Below are 23716 nucleotides of genomic sequence, written 5' to 3' on the forward strand. Positions count from 1 at the left end.
GCGCATTTCACTTCCATCTCACCTGATGGAAAATGACGATAAAGTCGACAACGGAGCATGCACACCTAAATAATGCCTATTCACTCTCGCCTTGAAAAGGTCCAAGTTATAACGTTCAGGGAACAAGTCTGCAGGCAGGAATTCCACTCCATAGCCGTTCGCCATATAAATGTGAAAGCGAAACGCTTCATGTGAATCCTTGGAATATCCACAACATAGGGGTGGAACCCCAGCCTACGCCTGGTCCCCCGATGGTGGAAAAGGCGGAATTAATTTGTGTAATTCCCTCGCGCACTCTCCGTGATATATCCTGTAGAATACCGATAAGCAGGCAAGGCAGGTGTTCAAGGCTCTGCAGCTTCGCCTCTACTAATTCTGGATCACATATAAGCCTCTTGGCACGCTTGTCGATTGAATCCAAGTTGGCCAGTTGGTATGTAGCAGAGCCATCCCATAGGTGGTAGCAGTATTCCATACACGACCGGACTTGTGCTTGGTACAGCTGAAGCATCTGTCCCAGTGTGTTGTCCCTATCTACCGGCCCGAGAGATAGGGTTTTCCGGAGAGACTACGGGCTCGACGGCAAGACCAGGGTACAGCGGGCGATCGGGCCAAGTCCTCCGCCAGTGATACGCCTTTGCTGGCGGACCCGGACTTGGATATGGACTCGTTGGGGTTTGTGGTTAGCTGCATGCATAACGGACATGTTTGTCTGCCCGGTTTTGCATTTTTTCGGGGCTTCTGTCTCATGACCAGCTAGCGCGTCTTAGTAGTGGTCTAGTTGAGGGCCTGAAGCGAGGAGACGCGCGGAGCACGTGGGTTGCCCTTTAAGTTGGAAACTATGTCCGGAGATTGTCGCAGGGCACTGCGACTGGTATCTCCGGCACCAGCCCGGAGAGCTAGTAGAGCATAAGCTAGATATCCTCCGGTCCTTCCAGCTGCCTAAGTTTGAAAGGGTTGTAACCCTAACTAACCGTGAAGATGTTCACGGCAATGAAATAGGAAACTTCCGGTCCACAAAATTTACTAAAGCATTGTAAAGAAAGGAATAAGACTGTAACAATAAAAAGGTATATATAGAAAAACAGGTACAACAATATAAAACACTCCCTAACTTAATGAATAAGTACACTTACCCCAAAAGGGCCGAGAAACTGAATTACAGAAATAGAAACAGAAATAGATACATGAAGGCTGTAGACTTATAAAATGTTAAACATGATTAGCTTATTAACGCTCCGACTCTTGTCGCGGTCGAGCTGGGAGTGACCGTGGTACGAAAACAAAATGAGAATGAGAAAGAGAAGGAAAATGGAACAATTCAAATTTAAATACATGTAAAATAAAAAATGATAGGATACAAGCGGAGAGAGGCGATACAAAGAGGTGAGATGAAGGTGAAAGGAGGTCACACCGTCACAGGTTATTGGGAACAGGAGAGACGTCGTTTTTCGGCGTCGGGAAGTGAGCGTGCTTTACAGCTCCGCCACCAATGAGGAGATTTGGTAGTGGACCCAGAGTCGACGGCTTAGCGGTGGCAACTGCTAGTTGTGCAATGTTCAACGGGAAGTGAGCTTGTCTACAGCTCCGGTACGTATCTGGAAGATAGGAAGGGTACTGGATGAACCGGATGAAGTCAAGTGACAGAGGTCTGTGAGAAAGTTATACAGTGGCTGATCTGGGGTCAGAACCTGAACTTGGAAGGTTCCTGCGCGCACAACCACGAGCATACACTGCATAACCACGAGGCTGGTAAGGAGGGGCACTATAAACAAAACTTATGTAAAATGATATGGGACTGTCCCAGTGTGAAGTAACACCTCACACTGGAAAGATCGTTTTTTGGTTGCATTTTTGGCCTTGGATTCTATGTATTTGCTGAAGTTAAAATTGGAGTTAAGAGTCGAGTGTGACATTTCTTTGTATGAGATTGTGTATCAGTACTAGTATAGTATTATATTATCTGTGCTAATACTATGGATATGGATAATAGAGAAAAAATAATGCTAAAATTTTGAATTCCTTTTTAGAGTTCGACACCTCTACGGATGCAAACGACTACTCATATTGCGGTCCAGCTCCTTTTTCTGAACCCGAAACAAGAGCGCTGGCAGATTTAGTCCGACGCAAGAGTTCAAAACTGAAATATTATTTCTCGTTTCAAGGTTACGGACAAATGTTCATAATACCTTACTCGGACAACTCGAAGCATCAGGGAAATTATGATGAAATGGTTAGTTCTGAAATATCCAATATCCACATATTTACATACACGCCAATTCCGAGAATGAACTTTGACTTCGAGTAAGCAAAGAACGCGAACTAAGCAAGTTTTTTTTTATATTGACATGAACGAACGAACTTAGCCTATGTGGTGAAATTACAGACACATGGGACTTGTGAACTTATGTCTCAGGGTAATGGGCGCAGTGGCAGTGTCCATCAGATCTTTGCTATTTAAAGCTCTGAGTGGCACTGCAACTGTCATGGACAGGCATGTAGATGGGACGATCAAGTCGTACGCCTGATGGTAAGTTACACCACGTTCTTTAAGTTCATTCATCTTATTTACCACCGGGCACATGACTTGTTCATCCCGCCATTTGGTATCATAAAATAAACAATGTTGTTTATTTAATACACTCTAAAATTTCAGGCAAACTACGCAAAACAGGCAGCCTTAAAAATATATAAAAGATCAGAGCACAAATATATTGTCGGCACTCACCACTCTACCACAGGTACAGACTTTCTGTTTACTTTATTGAAAAAGAAATAGATAAGAAAAAGATAAATTCCCTTAAGATATATCTCAAACCGTTTCCTTGAGGACATGACAGGTAGGAAGATGGAACTAGAATTCCCAACATTGAACCTTACAAGTATCGGGTTTTTCAATAAGGACATAACAATTTTGTATTTTAATAAAACACAGAATAATAATTGAGATTTCGAACTGAAATTCATTCCAGATGCATTACACATGTTATATTTAAGAATGGAATTTGATCTCGTTCATATGACCACCGCGAGCAGGTGTGCGAGATTATCGCTAAATGATCCGGTCAAATGGCCACCTCGCTCATGCGATTTGACGCCGTTGAATTTTATGAGGTTACGTTATGTCGTTGGTTTATGCCAACAAGACAACAACGTTAAATAGGCTCAGGAACAAATTCTAATGTGAAATTGCTAACGTTGCGGCCGATATATGTGGAAAATTGGCTCCAAAGAACTGAACGCTGCAAACGTGCTCCCGGTGGTCATATGAACGAGATCGATTCCATTCTTAAATGTAACACGTGTACTTCGTCTGGAATACATTTTAGCTCGATTATACTGTATTTTATTGAAATACAAAAATGTTATGTCTCTATTAAAAAACCGTATATAACTGAAATGAAAAATGTGGGTTTATCAAATTGAATCATTATTAAATAAAGTGGTTTTCAATGTTTACGATTTCAGGGGCGAAAGCTTCCGGAGACAGTGCCAGCTGGGTGAAAAAAAATTATAAAACCAAGTAAGTTTAATTGGAGTAGGTATAATATTTTTCAATACCTGTTTATTTTTGAATACCATGATATCATTTGTCACTTAATTCGGCAGGCATATTAATCAATAACTTAAATAGTTTGAACGTAGTTACTTAGTTTAGATAATTAATTATATTATTGATTTTATAATTATTAATAACCATTATTATTACATAATATTTTTATCTTAAAATTAATCAAATTAATATTTTTATAATTATTAAAAAAATATATTTCTCTTACATTTATTTTAATTTCGTTTATTGCAATTCACATTTTAATAAACTTAGACACATATATGTGATACCCTGTTAGGGCGTAACACAATTTAAACTTAAACCTAATGATACAATTATTTCAACATATATTATAATATATATTATTCGTATACTTATTTCTAATAATATTTTTTACTGAATTGTGTTTTCAATTATTACCTAAATTTCATATAGACATGAAGTCAATTTCAAATACATTTATCGCCAAAAAATTCAGACTTATTATAGTAGGTTTTTTTTTTGTTTAGAAATTCTTTTAAACGTTTTTCAAAGACCGTATCTTTTTAATATAACTAGGGAAGTTACTACATACGTGTTATGTTCTAAAAAATCTGATAAGAATTATATCACAAAAATCGGCTCCTTGTGCTTATCACGCATGTAGTCTATAGTTTGGGATCTTGACTATAGCTTCGGGGAAACTCTGCTGCAACATATATTTTGCATTGTTTAAAACCCAAAAGAAATGTGTCACGACATTGTTTAGGTTGGGTCAGTGATAGTTTGAAGGTATGAACCTTACTTTAGGAAATTTAGGCAATTAAAGATCTCAAGTCAAATTTAAATAATCTTCGTTTTATTGGTAAGTAAATTATACTTGAAATCGTCATACTGATAAAACTCTACAGCTCATTCGTAAGGCAGATTCCCCTGAAAAGAATGAGCAAGAAACTCTAGGGGTTACTCTTTGGAAATATACATTTGAATCATTGACTTACAATTATATGGACGTCGGGTCCGCGCTAAAAAGTGTCCGAACTTATAGGGCGTAAAAATCGTATACAGAGCGTCATTCACGCTTTAGTCTTCGTTTGTTCGACTGACAGCGAAGCAAGCAAAATTAGACAGTACTGCGATGACATTACAATTTAAATTCAACGTTTTAGCTTTTTCATATTCCTTTACATGTCACTACGTTTAAATAGGTTGACTTGGGGCATTTTTTTTCGTGGTTTTTGTATTAGACCCGTCGTCCATTTATTTGTAAGTCAATGATTTGAATACATTTATCGTTACTATATTTAATTTAAACATCTTAGATCAAGAATACCTGAAAGAGCTAAACGGGTCAAGTACGCAGAAGTTGTATAATAACCTTTAGTATAAAGTTTTTGTTTCACAATAGTTTTAACCCTTGTAAATGGCATATTTTGAATATCAATTGGAATCCCCATTTCCCCTTAAATGAATTTGCGACTTTCAAGAACATTTCATGACTGTCAAGAGCAGCTAGTTTATTGTTAATTTAATATTAATCTTTATTTTTTATTATCTATATTATTATATATCTATGTTTTTTAATCTTAACTCCACCATCGATGTACAGACGGCAGTACATCAAGCGGAATTGACTGATCATGTTCCATTGCACTGGAGCCGATATTCAAACCAAAGTCTATAAACTTTATGTGATGTTGACTGTACATTTATAAGGCTTGTGCTTTTGAATTTTATAGTAGAAATGCTGTTTGTATTAGCACCCAAATTAATTAATAGAATTCGCAGCGGCAAAAAAGTCGTTAAAAACCAAAAAAAAAAAGATCTGTAACACAGAGAAATTCGTATGGTCGGCTAGTTCGTTCAGTAGCTCAGATGGGAGAGCGTTAGGCACGGTATGCTGAAAGCGCTGGTCCGAATCTAACCGAGTTGAAGGAATGTTTCCAAGTGCAGTAATTTCACGAATAGTAATAATTGAATATCATGGTATTCAAATACGTGATTTAGATTCTGAAATATGTGTAGCTGTTGCGAAAATCTAATATCTGGATAATTATAAATTGTTTATTTACACGATTTATCTAATGATTCATCTTTAAACACATCTGTCCGCATTCTAAATAACATTTCAGGTACGTTTTTACAATCCATCTCCGAGACAACGGTACTTACGGTCATGGTATACCCCCCGAGGAAATATTACCGGCTTGCCGTGAAGCAATGACTGGTCTCGTTGAAATTATGACTGTACAACCTAAACACGTTAGTACAAAAATGTTTGACAAATCTTATACCTTAAAAGGGCACAATATTCTTATTGTGGTATGTTGTTTATTAAAGTTGTGGAAATAAATTTTGTAATTCATTTTAGATTCATAAATCTTCTAAGTCGTTTTCTTTATTGCTGAAGGTCGTATCCCTGAAAGTCTTTCGAAACTTTATGGAGGATTTCTTCCATTTGGTTATGTTTTCGGCCTCTCTAAGTGCAGTTCTTATAGAGAGGCCAGTGAGGGCCGTCAATTGGTCAAAGTCAAGGTCAAATAATAATTTATTCCATAGGTAAAATTTTAACACTTGAAAACGTCATTTCTTAAGCTACTGCTCGTTCACTACGCTGACCTCCCTGAGAAGAACGAGCACGAAACACTAGGGATTGGTCTTTTCAAATAAACTTAAATGTTATAGAATACACTTTGAATCATAATTTTCTTACATCAAGACTCATTGTAAAAACGTATAAGTTCCCTATAAAAGAATTCTTTTCCTTAGTTAAACGAAATCGTGGTACTATGAGTTTGGACTTAGTTCTAAGGTTAACATAGTGGTCAGCCCATCGGTCATGTTATCGACGGCGGAGTCTCTTTCCTTCCACCTTACCCATCACAACCAGTTTGTCAGGGTTGTCTGGTTATAGGCGAGTAATATGACCAAAATACTTCAGTATTCTCTGGTAACATATATTGTGGAAAGTAATTAGCTGCAGCAATGCTGTCATGAAAATCGGAAACAATGACGATACCACAAACATAAAGACATTGGCCCAGCTGGGGTTCGATAGAACCATGAAAATCGGTGTGCAAACCACTCGGCCACCGAGGTTGCCTCGTTCGTTGTGTGATTGCTGCAGACTTAATATTTTATGAACCCCAGACGCAAAAAGACGGGAGTTGACAAGATTGAGACCTTTATCTGTATATACGTGTGTTTGACTATTTGATATGTATGTTCGTGACATGCTTCCAAACGGCGAGATTAATAACAAAATGTCTTTGTTTTATTTGAAAGTCAATTAAATCGCGATATATGTTAGTTATGATTGATGAACATCAGTTTAAACATTATCCTCAGTTTTCCCAGTTATTTAATGGATCTCGGTCATAAAATGAATGTTTATTTTTAACCGACCGACAAAAAAGGAAGAGGTTTTTCAATTCGACTGTATGTGTTTTTTTGTACGTATGTTACGCGATAACGCCGGTATTTGTGAACCGATTTTGATGATTCTTTTTTGTTGGAAAGAGGATATCTCCATAGTGATCCCATTTAATTTTGAAGAAAATCATCCACTTCTAAAGGTGGCTCTTCAGGCATGAAGATTCATTTTTATAAATAGCGCCTAAATTTTATTGCAAGGAGCAATTATTTTAATGGTTGATTTTGCTGTTCTCCAATTCAAGGCGTTTTTCCGGTTGCATTCGATTTCACTCATTTTCCGTTAACCAATTTCAATAAAACTTGGCAAATACACGTTATTTCACACACTTTTAAGGTCGGCTTTTGTGTTATTATTAAGCGAAAGCATAATCTTAGTACAGAGTACTAAAAAACCGAACTCAAAAGTAAGTGAAATTACATCTATTTGCCAAGTTTTATTGGAATCGGTTACCGGAAAGTGAGCAAACCCGGATTCATTCCCTAATTTGCTATCTTAGTGGTGGAATATTTTCTTCAAATTTAAATGGGACCAATACTGAGGTACCCCTTTCCAACAAACAAAAATCGTCAAAATCGATTCACAAATGGAGTTATCGTGTAACATCTTACAAAAAATACAGTCTAATTGAGAACCTCCTCGTTTATTTAAAGTCGATTAAAACCATATTAAAACATTAATTTTCTTCCATTTTTGATTAACATAGACTTCCGCAAAGTAACGCCTTAATCTATTAAAATTACTGTCACTTGCCCGATCGATTTGAAATTTGGTGTAATTCAATTCTTGATCTGATGCTGCTACCAGGACAGCCTGCAGACTACTCATCTCTTCAGCTATTTACAATAGAACTATTACGTTTGGGATCTTTAAATTGGTATCAATGACTTGTTAACTTACAGATGATGACTTTGCAATGAAATTTCTAATATTGATGTTTTTTAAAGCACACACTCAACATAGGGTCGCACTAGGGAAACCCTGTGTCGCGAGTGCCATGGACACACACGGTTGTCTATACCACAAATTACACTCAAACTCACGAGATAAATAAATGTAGGCCTTACAAATATTTCTCCCGGCCCGGGAATCGGCCACCGACGCAGTCAATTGTGGTTTTTAAGTTGTAAATCAATGAAGGAGTTTTGATCCCCGAAATGATCTTCATGAAATAATGTTATTTATCAGAGACAATAAGATCTCTTAGGCCATGCAACAAACACTTAACATGTTGTTACTAATAATCAGTTATTTGATAACCTAATAATGTTAAAATCTTTGTATCTATTTCTAATAATGACGTTTAATGACGGTGTGCTTTGTAAAGATTACACTAATTACACATTATATAAAGCTAAACCTGAAAATCAAAACCAACTCACGTTACTGAACAACTTAACGGATATGAACACCATTGATTTTTGGGTGCCTCCAAGTACAATCAACCGTTTTGTGGAATTTGTCATATCGCCTGAAGACAAACCTTATTTTTTTAAAGCATTTGATAAGGAAAAGATTCAATTGACAACAATTATTTATAATATACAAAGGTAAGACACTTCCGTAGATATTGAATTGATCTTTGCATAAAATCCTATTATTTGCAATAGACACAAGGTATAATTTTTCCATAAAACGTCTGCTGGCACTGATACCTGAAAAATAACAACTTTTAGTGAATTTGACCAACAACTCGACGATAACAAAACCCCAGAGAAGTACGACTGGAGCAAATACAACACACTAAACCAAACATACAATTGGCTCACTGATTTTCAAAAACGTCATGCTGAAGAAATGGAAATATTGACAATTGGAAAAACTGCCGAGGGAAGACCTATTAAGGCAGTTAAAGTAGTTTTGAAAGGATCAAAGACGAGGTATTAGATTAATGTTATTATGCGCTTATAGTGTTGAATTGTTGTATTAATTTCACAAGGCTTTTTTATAATATCAAGTGACGGAACGAATATGTCATGCGCCTGATGGTAGGGTACTGTCTATAACAGTTGTAGTGCCACTCAGCTCTTTAAATCGCAAAGATCTGAGGGGCATTGCCACTATGCCCGTCACCCAGAGACAAGTCCCATGTGCCTGTGATTTGACCAGCACTCTAACCCTTTTAAACCGGATCACAGTAATGCTGACATTACTGCTTGGCGGCAGAAATAGATAAGGTATACTTCCCTGGACGAACTATTTCACAAGGAGCTCTGCTGCTACTAAATAAAAACAAGTGCATAGGTCACCGTGTTTACTATTTGCTATGCGCATTAAAACAGAATTAAAATTTTCTGGAAAGCTTGTCACTCACAAGTGTGTGTGATAAACCATTAGAACAATAAACTTCTTCTCACACTTTAAATGCACCATCCTTATCCATTTATTGTATTTTTCATCGTTCATCATCATCAACCCATGTATATAGCCCACTGCTGGTCACGGGTCTCCTTTTAGGCGAGGGTTTAGGCCATAATCCGTCATGGGGACTTCACATCTTTTCCGAGGGTTGTGAACCTTCCTCGACGTGCAGGTTTCATCACGAGGATTTCCTTCATCGAAAAGCCTAAAGGTCACGTGTGTTTATTGTAGGTTTCTATTTCCCACAATATAGCACTGTCTTCAACTACTTTAGTGCAATCTTCGGACTTGTCCGGTTTAACATTTACAGGTCTTCTGTTATCATAGAAGGTGGAATCCACGGGAGAGAGTGGATCTCACCAGCTTTCGTGACGTACATGTTAAATGCTATAGTTACAGCTAAAAGTGAAAAGGACAAGGTTCTGAGGGAAATCGCTTTGACTTATGAATGGTTTTTCATACCTATACTTAATCCTGATGGATTTCAGTATACTCATGCAATGGTTAGTAGTTACACTCTCAGACATATAATTCGAGCCACCTCGCATTTTCAGTATTAAATGATCTACCATAAAGATGTAGTCATATTACAGGAACCAAATGTGTACTTGTTGCAAATTTAAGCATAAATAAATCAGTTATTAAAAAGTTGTTACACATTTGAATACATTTTAAATTAGTGAATTTTTAATTCGATACGTCTGCATCATTACACGGTGCCCCTAATGATTACGGTAGTGTAGCGTTCTAGGCTCATGCGCAGCTGTGGTTTCATCCACTGTTAATAAAAACTTATAAAAGTGTATAAAAATTATAAAAAATTGTAACAATTTATAAATATGTGTAAAAATTTATGTTTTTTGTACCAAAATCATTAAAGATACCGTGTGGCCTCTAAGTCGCGTGATGAAGCGTTAGAAATTTCCGTATAGTGGAAATGCATTCAATTTACTTGAATCTTTTTTTAAATTTCAACTAATATGAAATATTAATATAAAACGTTAATTACGTATAAATATCAATTTATTGCCAAGTCAGGTTTTTATCCACGACATATATTTATATACCATTGTAATACAGTAGCAACTAGAATAATAGCTAGTTGATCATTGCCCCACTATACATATATGTAGTTTAGTGCTTTAAAAGAACGATATTTTAAAAATATTGTATTTTCAGGATCGATTATGGGTGAAAAATCGCTATAACAACCACGGAGTTGACCTTAATGCCAATTTTCCTTACACTTTTGGCAGTAAGTACACACAAGTTGCAGTTTTCATTAGACTTTGTTTTCTGTTTTATCTTTCGCATTACGATGAAAGTTGAAATAGAAAGAGACAGTCGTTAGACACAGTAGAGAGACAGTAGTTAGTCAGCCTCAACTTGTAAAAGTTACTATTAATTAATATTTAATTAAATTTCTTATATATCGTCGATTTAAAAAATAACATTAATGTGTTATATATCAATGATTACATATAAGATATGTCACGTTCATAGTTAGACATTTGAAATCTGTTGAATAGCCCAAAGAAACTCTTTTATAGATTATGATTTGAATGTATATAATAAATGAACAATTCGAAAAGCAGGTGAGAAGTAGAACAATGCAAACAAATAAATAATTAAACGGAAAACAATTTTATTTAATATGAAACAAACGAGAAAAATATTTATTAGTAAAATAAAATATTTTGCTGTAGAATAGAATAGAATAGAATAGAATAGAATAGAATCGTTTATTTCATGTTATCAATGTCACAATATTACAATTGGAAATACAATGTCAAGGGATAACTATGATCGTCAGTAATAAAATTATAATAATAATAATGAATATAAAATAAAGTAGTATAACTACTGCTTGTCGAATAAAATAAAATTAAAATTGTTTCAAAAGAAACTCATCGACACTGTACAATTCAATATCCAATAAAAGGTTTTTTAGTCGGGTACAAAACGTTGCATCGTTTCTAACACTTTTCAGGTCTGTGGGTAGATGTTCGTAGAATCGGGGACCTATTACCCGCGGATTTCTAGTTGCAAGTTCGGTACGGTGGGCAACGGATTTTAGTTGTTGATTTTAGTTTTTAGTAACACTGTTTCAAAATTAAAAAATATTTTCTTTGACATCCATCTCACCTGATGGAAAGTAACGAAGAGGTCGACGATGGAGCATGCACATCTATATAAGCCTATTCACTCTCGCCTTGAAAAGGTTCAAGTTATGGCGTTCAGAATATGATAGAATTCCACTCCATAGGAAGGAACTAAATCGTGCAATTCCCTCGCACACTCTCTGTAATATATTATATCCTGTAGAATATCGATAAGCAGGCAACTCCACAGCAGTGTTCAGGGCTCTGCGGCTTCATTTGTACTAATTCCGAGTCACTTGTAACTTATAAGCCTTTTGGTACGCTTTTCAACTGGATCCGGCCAGTTGGTATTTAGCAGAATAATATAGATGGCCGCATTTATTTTAAATATTTCTAAAATTTGTTTGCAAATTTAACCCTCAATATATGACAAAAATGATTTTAAGATTACAATTTATATTAATCTGCTTATTATATATTAATAGCATAGATGAATAATCACAGTATAGAGTACTAAAAACACCGACCTCAAAATTTCGTTAAATTACATCTATTTGCCAAGTTTTATTGGAATCGGTTACCGGAATGTGCGCGAAACCGGATTTATTCTCTGGTTTGCCACCCTTAGAGGTGGAATATTTTCTTCAAATTTAAATGGGACCACTGCTAATGTGCCAGAATCATCTAAGAATCATCAAAATCGGTTCACAAGAGTTATCGCGTAACATATGTACAAAAACAACATAATGGGGTCGATAAAAAAATAAAAACATGGTTCAGGTCATTAATGACTTTATTCCCTACAATATTCTTATTTGTACTTGTAATATAATCGTCGTCTAGGGATATACTTAAGGAAATATACGTGAGTTTGGTTCAATCTGTATTGATTTATTGTATTCCTGTATGGGGTGGAGCTGCTAAAACTCGTTTTCTCGAGTTGGAACGTGCGCAACGCAATTTGCTTAAAATAATGTATTTTAAAAAAAGACGATTTGCCACTAGCAGTTTGTATCAACTATCAAATTTAGCCACTGTAAGGAAACTCTACATCACTCAAACTGTACTCAGACAACATAGGTCACTAAAATATGATCTAAAAATTTCGAAGAGGAGAAGGAAAGACATTGTGGCACAAGTACCTAAAGTAAATACAACATTTGCAAACAGACAATTCAGCAAACGATCGGCCCATTTGTACAATTTAATTAATAAGGAATTAGAAATATACGCCAAAAGTTATAGAGACTGCAAAAAAGTTACATCAAAATGGCTACAGTCGAAATCGTACGAGGAAACCGAAGATCTATTAGAACAGTTGCTTTAAAAACACTACTTTCCTAATCTATGGCAACAGGTTAACACACATACAACACAGACACCCCCCCCCACACACACATACATACATACATACATACACACACTCACACTCACACTCACTCACTTACTCACTCACACATACATACATACACACACTCACTCGCACATACATACATACATACATACACATACTCACACACACACACACACACACACACACACACACGCACACACGCACACACACACACACACACACACACACACGCGCACACGCACGCACACACACGCGCACACGCACACACACACACACACACACACACACACACACACACACACGCACACGCACGCACGCACGCACGCACGCACACACACATACTTTTTCATATACAAATACACACACATACGTTTTAAGATTCAAATTAAATTTAAAATTAGAAGTTAAAAAAATTGAAAATTGTCAAAAAAAAAAATTTTTTGTTTTGTTTTTGTCGATCTTTGGAAATGTAAAAATTAAACACTACATGAAGTATAAGTTAAAAATGTTAAATATGTATTTATAGCTATGGAAGAGCGGTGCCTCCTGACACAGGCTTGATAAGCTTAATAGGAGGTACCATCCACTGTTAATGTAAAGTTAATTGTATTACTGAAATAAACATTTATTATTATTAATATATGCCAAAATGCATGCACCGGAATTTTTGTAATGGTTGATGCCAAAATCTAACTAATAGTTAGCGTTGTAACCGCTCACGCGATGCGCTCCTCCTACCGCAAATAATTGGCGGCTATTTGGTTTCGCAAATTAAAAAAGCATTCAGTTTAAATACAAGTTTTTATAAATAAAAAATAATATTATGCATTGCTAAATAAATACTCTCCGTACTACCAACAAAAACATCTCAAATAAAATGCAGCAATGAAATCACTCCTTAAAGTATAGTTTATAAACATTTATATTCAGGGTAAACTTAAAAAACGCTACTTACGGTATGTTTTCAATAAATAAACACCGAAATCACCAGCCAAACAATAGCACACACGATTGTCGTGACGTATTTTTGAAGTTGTTTATTTTTTTAAATGACAGACCCAGGCATCAATAACTGTATGGTTTGCTAGAGTAGTTACCGAAATAGCAATTCATATTAGTTCTTTTACCCTGTTATAACTTCGATATCCGATAAATCGGTATAAAATCATCACCGGCTCCTCTAGGTGTGGTATGCGTCTACGGCTGCATGTATCACGTGAGCGGTTATTATGTATAATGAAGTGATCCTTTTTTTGCAGCTGCGCGCATAAGCTCGAACATATCGTCAAAACTTTACTGTGGTCCATATCCATTTTCTGAGTCAGAAAGCAGAGCCTTACGAGATTTCGTCCTTACTAAAAGCACCACGTTGGAATATTATATATCTATCCATTCATACGGGCAGTTCTTGATATTGCCATATGATAATTCAAGAGAACACCAAGATAATTACGACGAAGTGGTACGTAGACATTATTAACTTTATTTATTTGTTAACCGACTTGAAACAAAGGAGGAGGTGTTTTCGTTGAAAAGAGAGTAACCTCAGTGTGGTTCCTTTTAAATTTGAAGAAAATATTCGCATTGAATCCAGTTTCGCACACTTTCCGGTAACCAATTTCAATAAAACTTGGTGGAATATTTTTATCAAATATAAATGGGACTAATACTGAGGTATCCTCTTTCCAGCAAGAAAAAATCTTCAAAGTCGGTTCACAATTACCGGAGTCATCGCGTAACATTAAAAAAAACCAGTTGGATTGAGAACCGCCTTCTTTTTAACCGAAATTCGACTGTATGTTTTTTTTGAATGTATGTTACGCGATAACTCCGGTATTTGTGAACCGATTTTCATGATTCTTTTTTTGTTGGAAAGAGAGTACCTCCATAGTGGTCCCATTTAATTTCGAAGAAAATCATCCACCTCTAAGGGTGGCTGTTCACGCATGAAGATTCATTTTTATAAATAGCGCCTAAATTTTATTACAAGGACCAATTATTTTAATGGTTGATTTTGCTATTCTCCAATTCAAGGCTTTTTTTCTCTCAATATATTTTGAGTAGTGAGAACCGATTTTTATTATCTCCTGTGTCCCGTATAGAGGCGAACTAGGGGATGAATCCGATTTCAATAAAACTTGGTAATTATATATAATTCCACGTACAATTGAGATCGATTTTTTTAGTACTCTGTACTGCGATTATTTGTAGTCATGTCAGAAAGTAGAGTATCATCGCCAGTCACGTGATGTGTAAGTGATGTTTGGTCATTTCCCGCCTAACTGTGAGATGGCGCTACGACTAAAAAGTCGTTGAAAAACCAAATACAAAGACACAACAACAAGCACATAGAAAAATTTGTGAGGTCCGCTGATTCGTTCCGTGATGTGTTGGTATAACGTCTGGCACGGTATGCTAGAAGACGTCGGTTCGAATCCGGCCGGATCGAAAGAATTTTTTCTGAGTGTTCGATCTTTGTAGTAATAATTATAACAAACTAGTGGAGTAATTTCACAAAAAATAGTTGAATATCAATTCAATAAAAATTTAAAATATAGTTATTGTCGACAGTTTTATCGATAGATTGTGAAAGAAGGTAATATTTTGCCAAAAATGTCAGAATTGTTAATGTTACTACGTTCTATTGATTACTAATTGCGTTATGCCTTCTTTGTTCCAATTTTGAGAGTCAGGGAATATATCTTGTAATGTTCTAATCTTACCCTTGATTTAATGTCTTAGCTGTGAAGTAATGCTTGGAAATAAATACATTATTATTATTATTAGTACTATTTTAATAGATATACTTCTAAATGTAGTCTATGTATTTATGAAGTTACAAAAATGGACAATCCAAATGAATTTGTGCCAAGTAGTTAAACGAATAGTGGGTCGATGATGATTCAAATGGTACAAGTTCGGCTTTTTATTGCATAAGTATAATCAACATTCAATCGATAGTCGATAGAATTTTTATCGACTGCAGTCACTACAACACAATCACAACACTTTTGCACAATGAACTAAAATTTTACTCCATCTTCAAAAAAGACAGACTATAGTTACTATATAATAAAATCATACTTCGTTGTAAAAAGCAGACATTTTCTGAGGAGGAAAATATGTTCTAAAGGAACGTTTAGGCTACGAGAGTACCAATACACATATTGTATTATTACACTATATACAGGCGATAATTTAGTTTTTATGATTTTTTTATTTCCAGAAAACAATGGTCACGGAAGTTGTCAGCAGTATATCAAATCGATATGGTACAGAATATACTGTTGGAAATCTATTCGAAACTAGAGGTGGGAGCTTTTTAAAATTAATAAATAAATAATAATTAGACAACATCACATATGTTGCTCTGATTCCAAAGTAAGCAAACAAAAGCCCTTGTGTTGTGGAAATCGGAAACAACGATACCACTAACACCCACATACGAGATAATAACAGAAAAGTTAGTGTATTTTTTCTACATTAACCTGACCGGGGACCGAACCCGGAACCTCAGAGATGGCGATACCATGAAAACTAATGTGCAAGCCACATCACTACGGAGGTCATCAAATTATATAAATATAAATATTATGTGCTTTATCATGCCATTTAACCCTTTATAGGGTAGACTTGAAATTAGTACTACGATTGTAACCACCCGCCCCACCTGACAGTAAGGTCGATTTTACGAATACTGTTGTGTGAAACGTCACCCTTATGGTAATAACGCGTAGTCCTTAAACGGGCAGAGTTCACCAAATTTAACCACCAGCGTTATCTTAGTCACAAATGGCTGCAATGGCGCCAAATATTGGTGGTTACAAATGTGACTTCTGTGCATTTAGTCCATACGACGAGCAGAGTAAACGTGCCGCTGTGTATTTTAATTGTTTTTAAATGGATTATTACACTTTAAGGCCTTCAAGGTAAGTAATTTAGTTATTTATTAATATTACATTAATGTGATATACAAATTTTTTTAAATTAAATTACTCTTTGGGCTACAATTACATCTCAAATTTGTATGCCGAATTTCATCAATTTTAGGTTATGTTTTGAAGTGTCTCGTATTTTGTCTTTCATGGTGATAAAATTTAACTACCCGAGTACTTTATTAGTATTTTCTATTAGTAAAAATATTCTTCTTTTCGATAAATTCACACAATTAATCCTAATAATTTGGGCAAAGATAATTTTTCAAACCAAAATGTAGGTATTTTTAGCGTGCAGGTTTGATCAAGTTATCAGAGTAATGTGGGTAGCTAACAATTAGTATTTTTTTTTTTGCTAATAAGTCAGAGTCGATGTTTTATGTCAAATTATGTTTGTTTTAGATGTCTAGAAAAATTTTGGACCTTGACAAAATGCCCTACGAAGAATACGAAGCCATTCTATGGGCGATTGATGAAGAACAAGCTGAGAATTCCGATGTTGGGGGCGATTCTGATCCAGAGGATCTCCTTCCTCTTAGTGTGTTGCCATCATCACAAAGAACGCGGAAATCTGTGATTAACTTACCAGAGTCTCCACATGTTTCTCAGTCATCTACAGTTCCGCCACCGCCTATTAGAACTTTGTCTGCTGATGAAGATGATATCCCGTTTTTGCATCAAGAAGCCGAACACTGTTTCGACTTACTACAAAATCCCTCCAGAGATATTCCAATGGATGATTCTCCCATACCTATATCTCCAATACCTTCGCCTGCTCCGTCATCAGTTCCTGTGGAGTGCGGTCAGCCTAGACGAAGCCGTGGCGTCCGAACTAGAGGTCCAAGGGTAAGAGGGAGAGTTCGTACTACCATTAGGGGGCAGCAGCGTTCAAGCTCGAGTAGACGAGGAGGTCACAGCGTTCGAGGTCAACAAGTAAATCAATCTGATCCGTATAAATTTCGTAAAATATTTCGAGAACCACCCGAGCATAAAAATCATAAATTTGGCACTTACAGTGGTATTAATGTAGAGATCGATTTATCTTCACCATTAAAAATTTTTATGTTATTTTTTACGAATCAGATGTTTCAGCATATAGTAGATCAAAGCAACCTGTACTCTGGAAACAAATTGAACCTTTATGTAAAGGAACTTCACGCATTTTTCGGTATATTAATTATTATGGGCTTCAACGTTCTTCCTTCTGTACGTCACTACTGGTCTACTGATCAAAACTTTTTTTGTGCTCGCATATCAGGCTTGATGACTGTCAAAAGATTTCTAAAGATCCTCTGATACTTACATCTGAATGACAACTCTACCATGAAAATCCGCGGCGATCCTGAGTATGACAGACTCCACAAAGTTCGGCCCCTATTGAACATGCTCTCTGAAAATTTCAAAAAAGTCTTTAGCCCATCTCGGTTTCTTAGTGTTGATGAAAGCATGATACCCTTCAAGGGTCGCTCAATGCTAAAGCAATATATGCCATTAAAACCGATCAAGCGCGGCTTCAAAGTCTGGGTCTTATGCTGTGCTGTAACCGGATACATGTGTTGCATGGAAATCTACGAGGGCAAAAAAGATAAACCATCATCAGAGGTTGGGTTGGGCGAAGAAGTGGTTATGAAACTGACGCAGACTTTTGTAGGTCTGGGATTTTGCGTTTATTTTGATCGATTTTTTAATTCGCTGTGCCTGTTGACGAAACTTTTGTCCAAACAAATCTTCGCTTGCGGAACATTACTGGCAACAAGAAAATACTTTCCCAAGGAACGATTGCGCGACGACAAAGATCTTGCTACAGGTGACTTTGATAGTGTGATGGATGGCTCCGTTTCTATAACAAAATGGAAAGATAGAGGAAAGAAATGCGTCTTGATGGCATCAAATATGCATAATCCTGCTGCTATTACATCCGTTTTGCGAACTAATCGAGAAGGAAGAAAAGAACAAGTGAAATGCCCCAAATCAATAGCTGATTACAATATATACATGGGAGGTGTCGATCGTTTCGATCAATTAATGGCATCTTACACCGTATCATGGAAAAGTCGTCGTTGGTGGCTAAAAATATTTTATTATTTGCTTGACTGTGCTGTTGTGAACTCCTATATTGTTTACCGGGAGGTAGCTAAAGACGTTCTTCCTCATGCTAAAAGGCTTTCTCATTTGTCTTTTCGAAGTAAGTTAGCTGATGAGCTGATATCTGACTACATGAGTAGAAAACGACAATCTGGAATTACAAACAAACCCAAGTTTGTTGCTGATCAACCTCATTTCCCCGAGAGAACAACTTGTAAACGCTGTGGATACTGCAGTACAAAAGAAAAACCGGTCCGTAGTAGAATAGGATGCAATATTTGTGAGGTGTCCCTTTGTTTAGGATGTTTCAAAGATTTTCATTTGAATGGTTGTAAGAAGATGTGCCATCAATAAGAATTTTATTTAAATTTATAAACTACATTTTGAAGGGCTTGGTCCCCAGATGATTGATGATTATGTACGCAGGATTATTTTTTATTTAATAAGTACATTTTGATAAGTTTACTCTGTTTGTTCTTCTTTAGACTGATTACTTTGAAACTATGTCTGTTAATTACTGTGTAAGACTGTTAATTATCTAATAATAAAGAATTTATGTAATTTAGTTTAGATCTCAAGAATGCTGTCTAAGACTGATTGTTATTGTAGGCATGACAAATTGTTACTATTGCATTAAAATTTAAATTTTTATTAATAAATACCAGTTCAAGACTGTTAATGAGTATTTTAAAATAAACATTTTTGATATTTCTTATTAGAACCTGTTTTTCTTTTTCGTTTGTCCACAATTACTGTCACTGACCCTTAACAGTCATGGTTACAAATATAACCACCGGCTTATTACCTAAATGGTCTTGGTTACATATGTAACCACCCTGTACAGACAAAACCAGGATAATTGACTAGTTAATATTTCATTTTTCAGGGTTCCATTTTAAACCCATTTAGTGTTGAGATACCAAAAGTTGTTAATTTCTATTCAAAAAATTCTGCCCTATAAAGGGTTAAGTCTTCGTCAAACCGAGTTTGGTGTGACGCGATGTAGCAGTCTACCTACTGCTAACACCATAATGGTACACTGGAGACGCTAAAAACACAGTTTTTGCAAATATCAACTATATATTATATCCTTAGATAGTTTGCACACTACATCCGATCCGTATCAGTTCCAAATTCGAGAAATGGCAGTCCGAAGTAATCGTAGTACTATTTATATAAGAGATATATATTCGCAATATATATGCGCCATAAATTCGAATTTCGTCTTCCGAAATCGACCGAAGACGGACCGAAATAACTACAGTATTATTTGTATTAACGTTGTGCTTGTACACTGCGTCCGATCTGAGTCGAACCTTCAGTGGCGGCAGTGCGGAGAGATGGAGAAAAGGAACAAGTATGTCATAAAATGAAATCAAAAGTGGTCACTCTCATTCGGTAAAAATTATAAAATGACTTGCTAAGTTACTTTAGTTCGTAGTGATTATTATGAAATATCCCTCTGGTAAGTCGGTTTATTAGGAGATGGTGACAGGCGGAACTCTTTATTTCTCGATCACCTTCTTTCGTACAAGGACACATACTTGATTAACAATTTAAACACTATATGAAATAGAGCATCAGAATAGCTACAATTGATTAAAATTGGAGGAAATATTACGATGTCTGTATTTTCACCCTGCGAACAAGCGACATCCGAAGTCGCTCCAAGTTTTCTGGGTCTATGTATTCTTGGATTCGGAACGGATATTGATCGGAGTGTACAAACGCCCTTAAGTTGTGGCTCTAACAAAGCCAAGCTGTATTATGTGTTATAATTCATGGATGGAGTTCTTCGAATATTTTCGAAGGGTTCTGTAATGTTTCTCCGATGTGCATTGTAAAGGTTTTCTTATAATGACGTGACCTCATATCAACTGATTTGCTATAGCGTCAAAGGAAGAAATATTCATTGTATGCCAATTACCTTCAGTTGAATCAAGGCGATTTTCCTATTTTCTACTTTGTCTTTGCCTTATATTACTCGTTTATGTTTTTAGCATTTTTGGCCTCGGGCAGTAGTACTTCGTGGATAAAGAGTGCCATTAAAGTCCCGTAAGTTCCAAACATTATGTTGCATGTAAATTTCGGTATTTAGATAAATTGTACCCAACTTGAAATGTGGAAATGCCTGACACTAAAAATAATCCCAAAATAGTGCAAAATAAATAAATATTGCGAAAAAACTTATATACATTAGACAGATGAGACCAAAAACCATCATGTATATAACCGGAAATAGAGATGAAATGTCATCTAATTTGTTTGAAAACTATTCTGCCAATTCATTACCATTTGAATTCGAAACAATTGACGGGTGTCGTCAACTGTTTCACTTCAAGTCGACCAGTTTAACTTGAGCTTTGCTATAATGGACGAAAATTGAAAAATTACATATTTAATATTTAATTACCGATGAAATGTGATTCCGTTTGTTTTGTATTTAGACATTTTGCTGTTTTTCCCACACCACCGAATGGAACAGCCCCCATAGTCAGAGATATTATTATCTTTATTACAATAAATACGAAATATTTTTGTAATATACGGAGACGTACACACGGGTCACTTGTTAGCGCTGTACTATCTCAGCTTTCTAATTTGTGATTTCAGTGCAAACGAGAGTTGATATTTAAAAGTGATATGAGGCCCATTTGCCTGATGAGTTGCCAGGTATACATGGATCTTATTTCGTCTGCTTTTCTGGTTATGTAGTCGATGCCAAAAACAGTCTTATAATTCTAGACGGCGACGTGTTAATAAGTGTATCTAACAATTAAAGATCAAATTGTTTGGTCAGTGCACCTTGTCTAACTTCTGCGCAAGACCCGCGAAGCGCGCGCTTTAAAATTGACATACCTTTTTTATTTGTTTACCGATTGATATAAAACAAACTCTAAATGTTAATTTAAGCTTATGAAACCCACAGACAAACTGATAAAAATTCTAAAAACTGATGATTTAGATTAGGCATCGAGTATATTATCAGAAATAGAGACGAAATAAGGGCCGTATACTCCTGGTAATACATTAGCGATACAGCTCTTATAAATATCAACTCGTTTGCACTGAAATATAGACAGGCTAACTACGTCTCCGTATATTCCAAAAAATATTCTGTATTTATTGCAATAAATATACGTAATGTCTCTGATAATGCCGTGTTGTTCTTTTCGGTGGTGTGGGAAAAACAGCAAAACATCTAATTATAAAACAAACGGAATCAAATTTCATCGGTAATTAAATATGTAATTTTTGTTGCAATTTTCGTCCATTATAGCAAAGCTCAAGTTAAATGGTCGGTTTGAAGTGAAACAGTTGACGACACCCATTGACGTCACCTTTTTGAGTTCAATTGTTTTGAACTCGGTGTAGCCAAAATGATATGGCAGAATAGTTTTCAAACAAATTAAATGACATTTTGCCTCTATTTCTGGTTATATACTTGATGAGATTTGGTAACTAACTTGTGTCAGTAGGTACAACTGAAAAGTGCAGTGTTGCTTCTTTTTTATATTTTATTGTATGTTCTGGTTTCAGATACGTTTTAACTGTGTACCTCCGTGACAAAGACATGTTTGGCTACGCTTTACCATCTGAACAAATTATACCTACCTGCGCCGAAACTTTGGATGGATTGTTGTCGTTTCTACAAATTAAAACAGAAATGTTTGAAACATTTGATCACGTAGACAATAATAGTGGTAAACCCCTTTTGACGCAACTCAATTATTTAACATCAGAAAATGCTACGAGTGGACAAAGAGACGGCTTAATGAAGGCATCTGGGGTTATTTTCAATGTTTTATTTGTAGTTTTGTTACAAGAGTAGTTTTTATTATTTTATGTTGCGAAATAAAGTTTTCTAATTGATTTTAAAACTTTTCATTTGATTTGTAAAAATGAAACTCGAGTACCTACATCACAATATTTTTCCACATCTACGTTTCTCCTCCAATTAACAAAAGCTGAATGGTGGGTTTGTAACGTGACGTAAGTTCAGAGGAAATCATTTTATATAATGATATTATGGTCAAAAAGCTTGACGCTAAGCAATATCAAAAGAAAATTGAATTAATACATGTTGGTAACTCTGACACAAATTATTTTTTTTGAGGTTTTACCACTTTCTCGCGTCGCATATTTCGAGAAGGAATTATCTACTTTATTATATATGTAATAAAGTAGTTATTCTTTGATTGCAAATCGTTCAAATCACTACATTGAAATTACGTGAACTAACATAATGTGCACCTATCTATAGGTAGGTACTGAATTTTTTTTAGCAGTTGTAGATATCAGTCCGGTTCTTAGAGGATGGAAACCATAGTCTGAGGTCCGGTTACATATTAATGTTTTCATTTGAGTTTTTTAAATATGATTTGATTTCCAGACAAAGAGGCCATTAGTATAATTTGGAAAACATAATGATTTAATTTATTCAAACTTGTAATTATGACATTTGAAGACGATAAAGAATTCTTTTAGCAATGATTTCGCTATTGTTCTTTGGAAATGGAATTAGGAAGTTGGAGAAAAAAAATGTATCACTCTTTATACCCAAGATCGCGTACTGTTGCGCCGTTCTCCTTCCATCCTTTGTTGCCCGTGGAGATTATATATGATTTGGGAGATTATTATTGCCCTTGTAACTACTAGTAGTTCCGGTAGCTCCACGGGAGATTATTATTGCTCGTGGAACTACTAGTAGTTCTGCTGGTAGTTCCACGGGCAACAAAGGGCGCTAATGCGTTTAGAAGGTATTTTCTTTAGATTTCCTTTTTTACATAGATAAGATCATTAAAGTTTCACATTAAGGAAGTTTCATTCAAGCGGGACAGTTTGTTGACAAGGAGTATTTATTTTAGTTTATATATTTTTCCATCATTTGCGTAAAGATCTTATTTCGTTGAC

At 35.7% G+C, this 23716-nt stretch overlaps 2 protein-coding genes across 2 annotated transcripts in view; both read left to right on the forward strand.

Annotated features, from left to right (window-relative positions):
• The window catches only part of LOC113240262 (zinc carboxypeptidase A 1-like), a gene marked incomplete at its 3' end in the record, with an annotated part of 5081 nt that extends 3019 nt beyond the window's left edge, over nucleotides 1-2062 (forward strand). The window contains exon 4 of the mRNA XM_026477519.1: nucleotides 2031-2062. Within this exon, the coding sequence (XP_026333304.1) occupies nucleotides 2031-2062 (32 nt within the window). The remainder of the gene's footprint in view (nucleotides 1-2030) is intronic.
• Nucleotides 2063-8121: 6059 nt separating this feature from the next.
• On the forward strand, nucleotides 8122-22634 carry LOC113240263 (zinc carboxypeptidase-like). The gene is made up of 8 exons (XM_026477520.1): nucleotides 8122-8515; nucleotides 8642-8845; nucleotides 9637-9829; nucleotides 10506-10581; nucleotides 14042-14244; nucleotides 16009-16093; nucleotides 20803-20857; nucleotides 22343-22634. The coding sequence occupies exons 1-8, from the start codon at nucleotides 8232-8234 to the stop codon at nucleotides 22632-22634; spliced, it is 1392 nt and encodes a 463-aa protein (XP_026333305.1). The 5' UTR covers nucleotides 8122-8231.
• Nucleotides 22635-23716: the final 1082 nt, after the last annotated feature.

Source organism: Hyposmocoma kahamanoa, unplaced genomic scaffold, assembly GCF_003589595.1.
Source record: "Hyposmocoma kahamanoa isolate Upper Pololo Valley unplaced genomic scaffold, ASM358959v1 129, whole genome shotgun sequence".
NCBI lineage: Eukaryota > Metazoa > Arthropoda > Insecta > Lepidoptera > Cosmopterigidae > Hyposmocoma > Hyposmocoma kahamanoa.

Bases quoted from the DNA above. Each gene is read 5' to 3' on its own strand.
- LOC113240263 (XM_026477520.1), top strand. From the start codon at position 8,232: ATGTTAAAATCTTTGTATCTATTTCTAATAATGACGTTTAATGACGGT. The intron at 8,516-8,641 runs GTAAGACACTTC...AACAACTTTTAG, and splicing joins ATTATTTATAATATACAAAG to TGAATTTGACCAACAACTCG. The intron at 10,582-14,041 runs GTAAGTACACAC...CTTTTTTTGCAG, and splicing joins TTTTCCTTACACTTTTGGCA to CTGCGCGCATAAGCTCGAAC.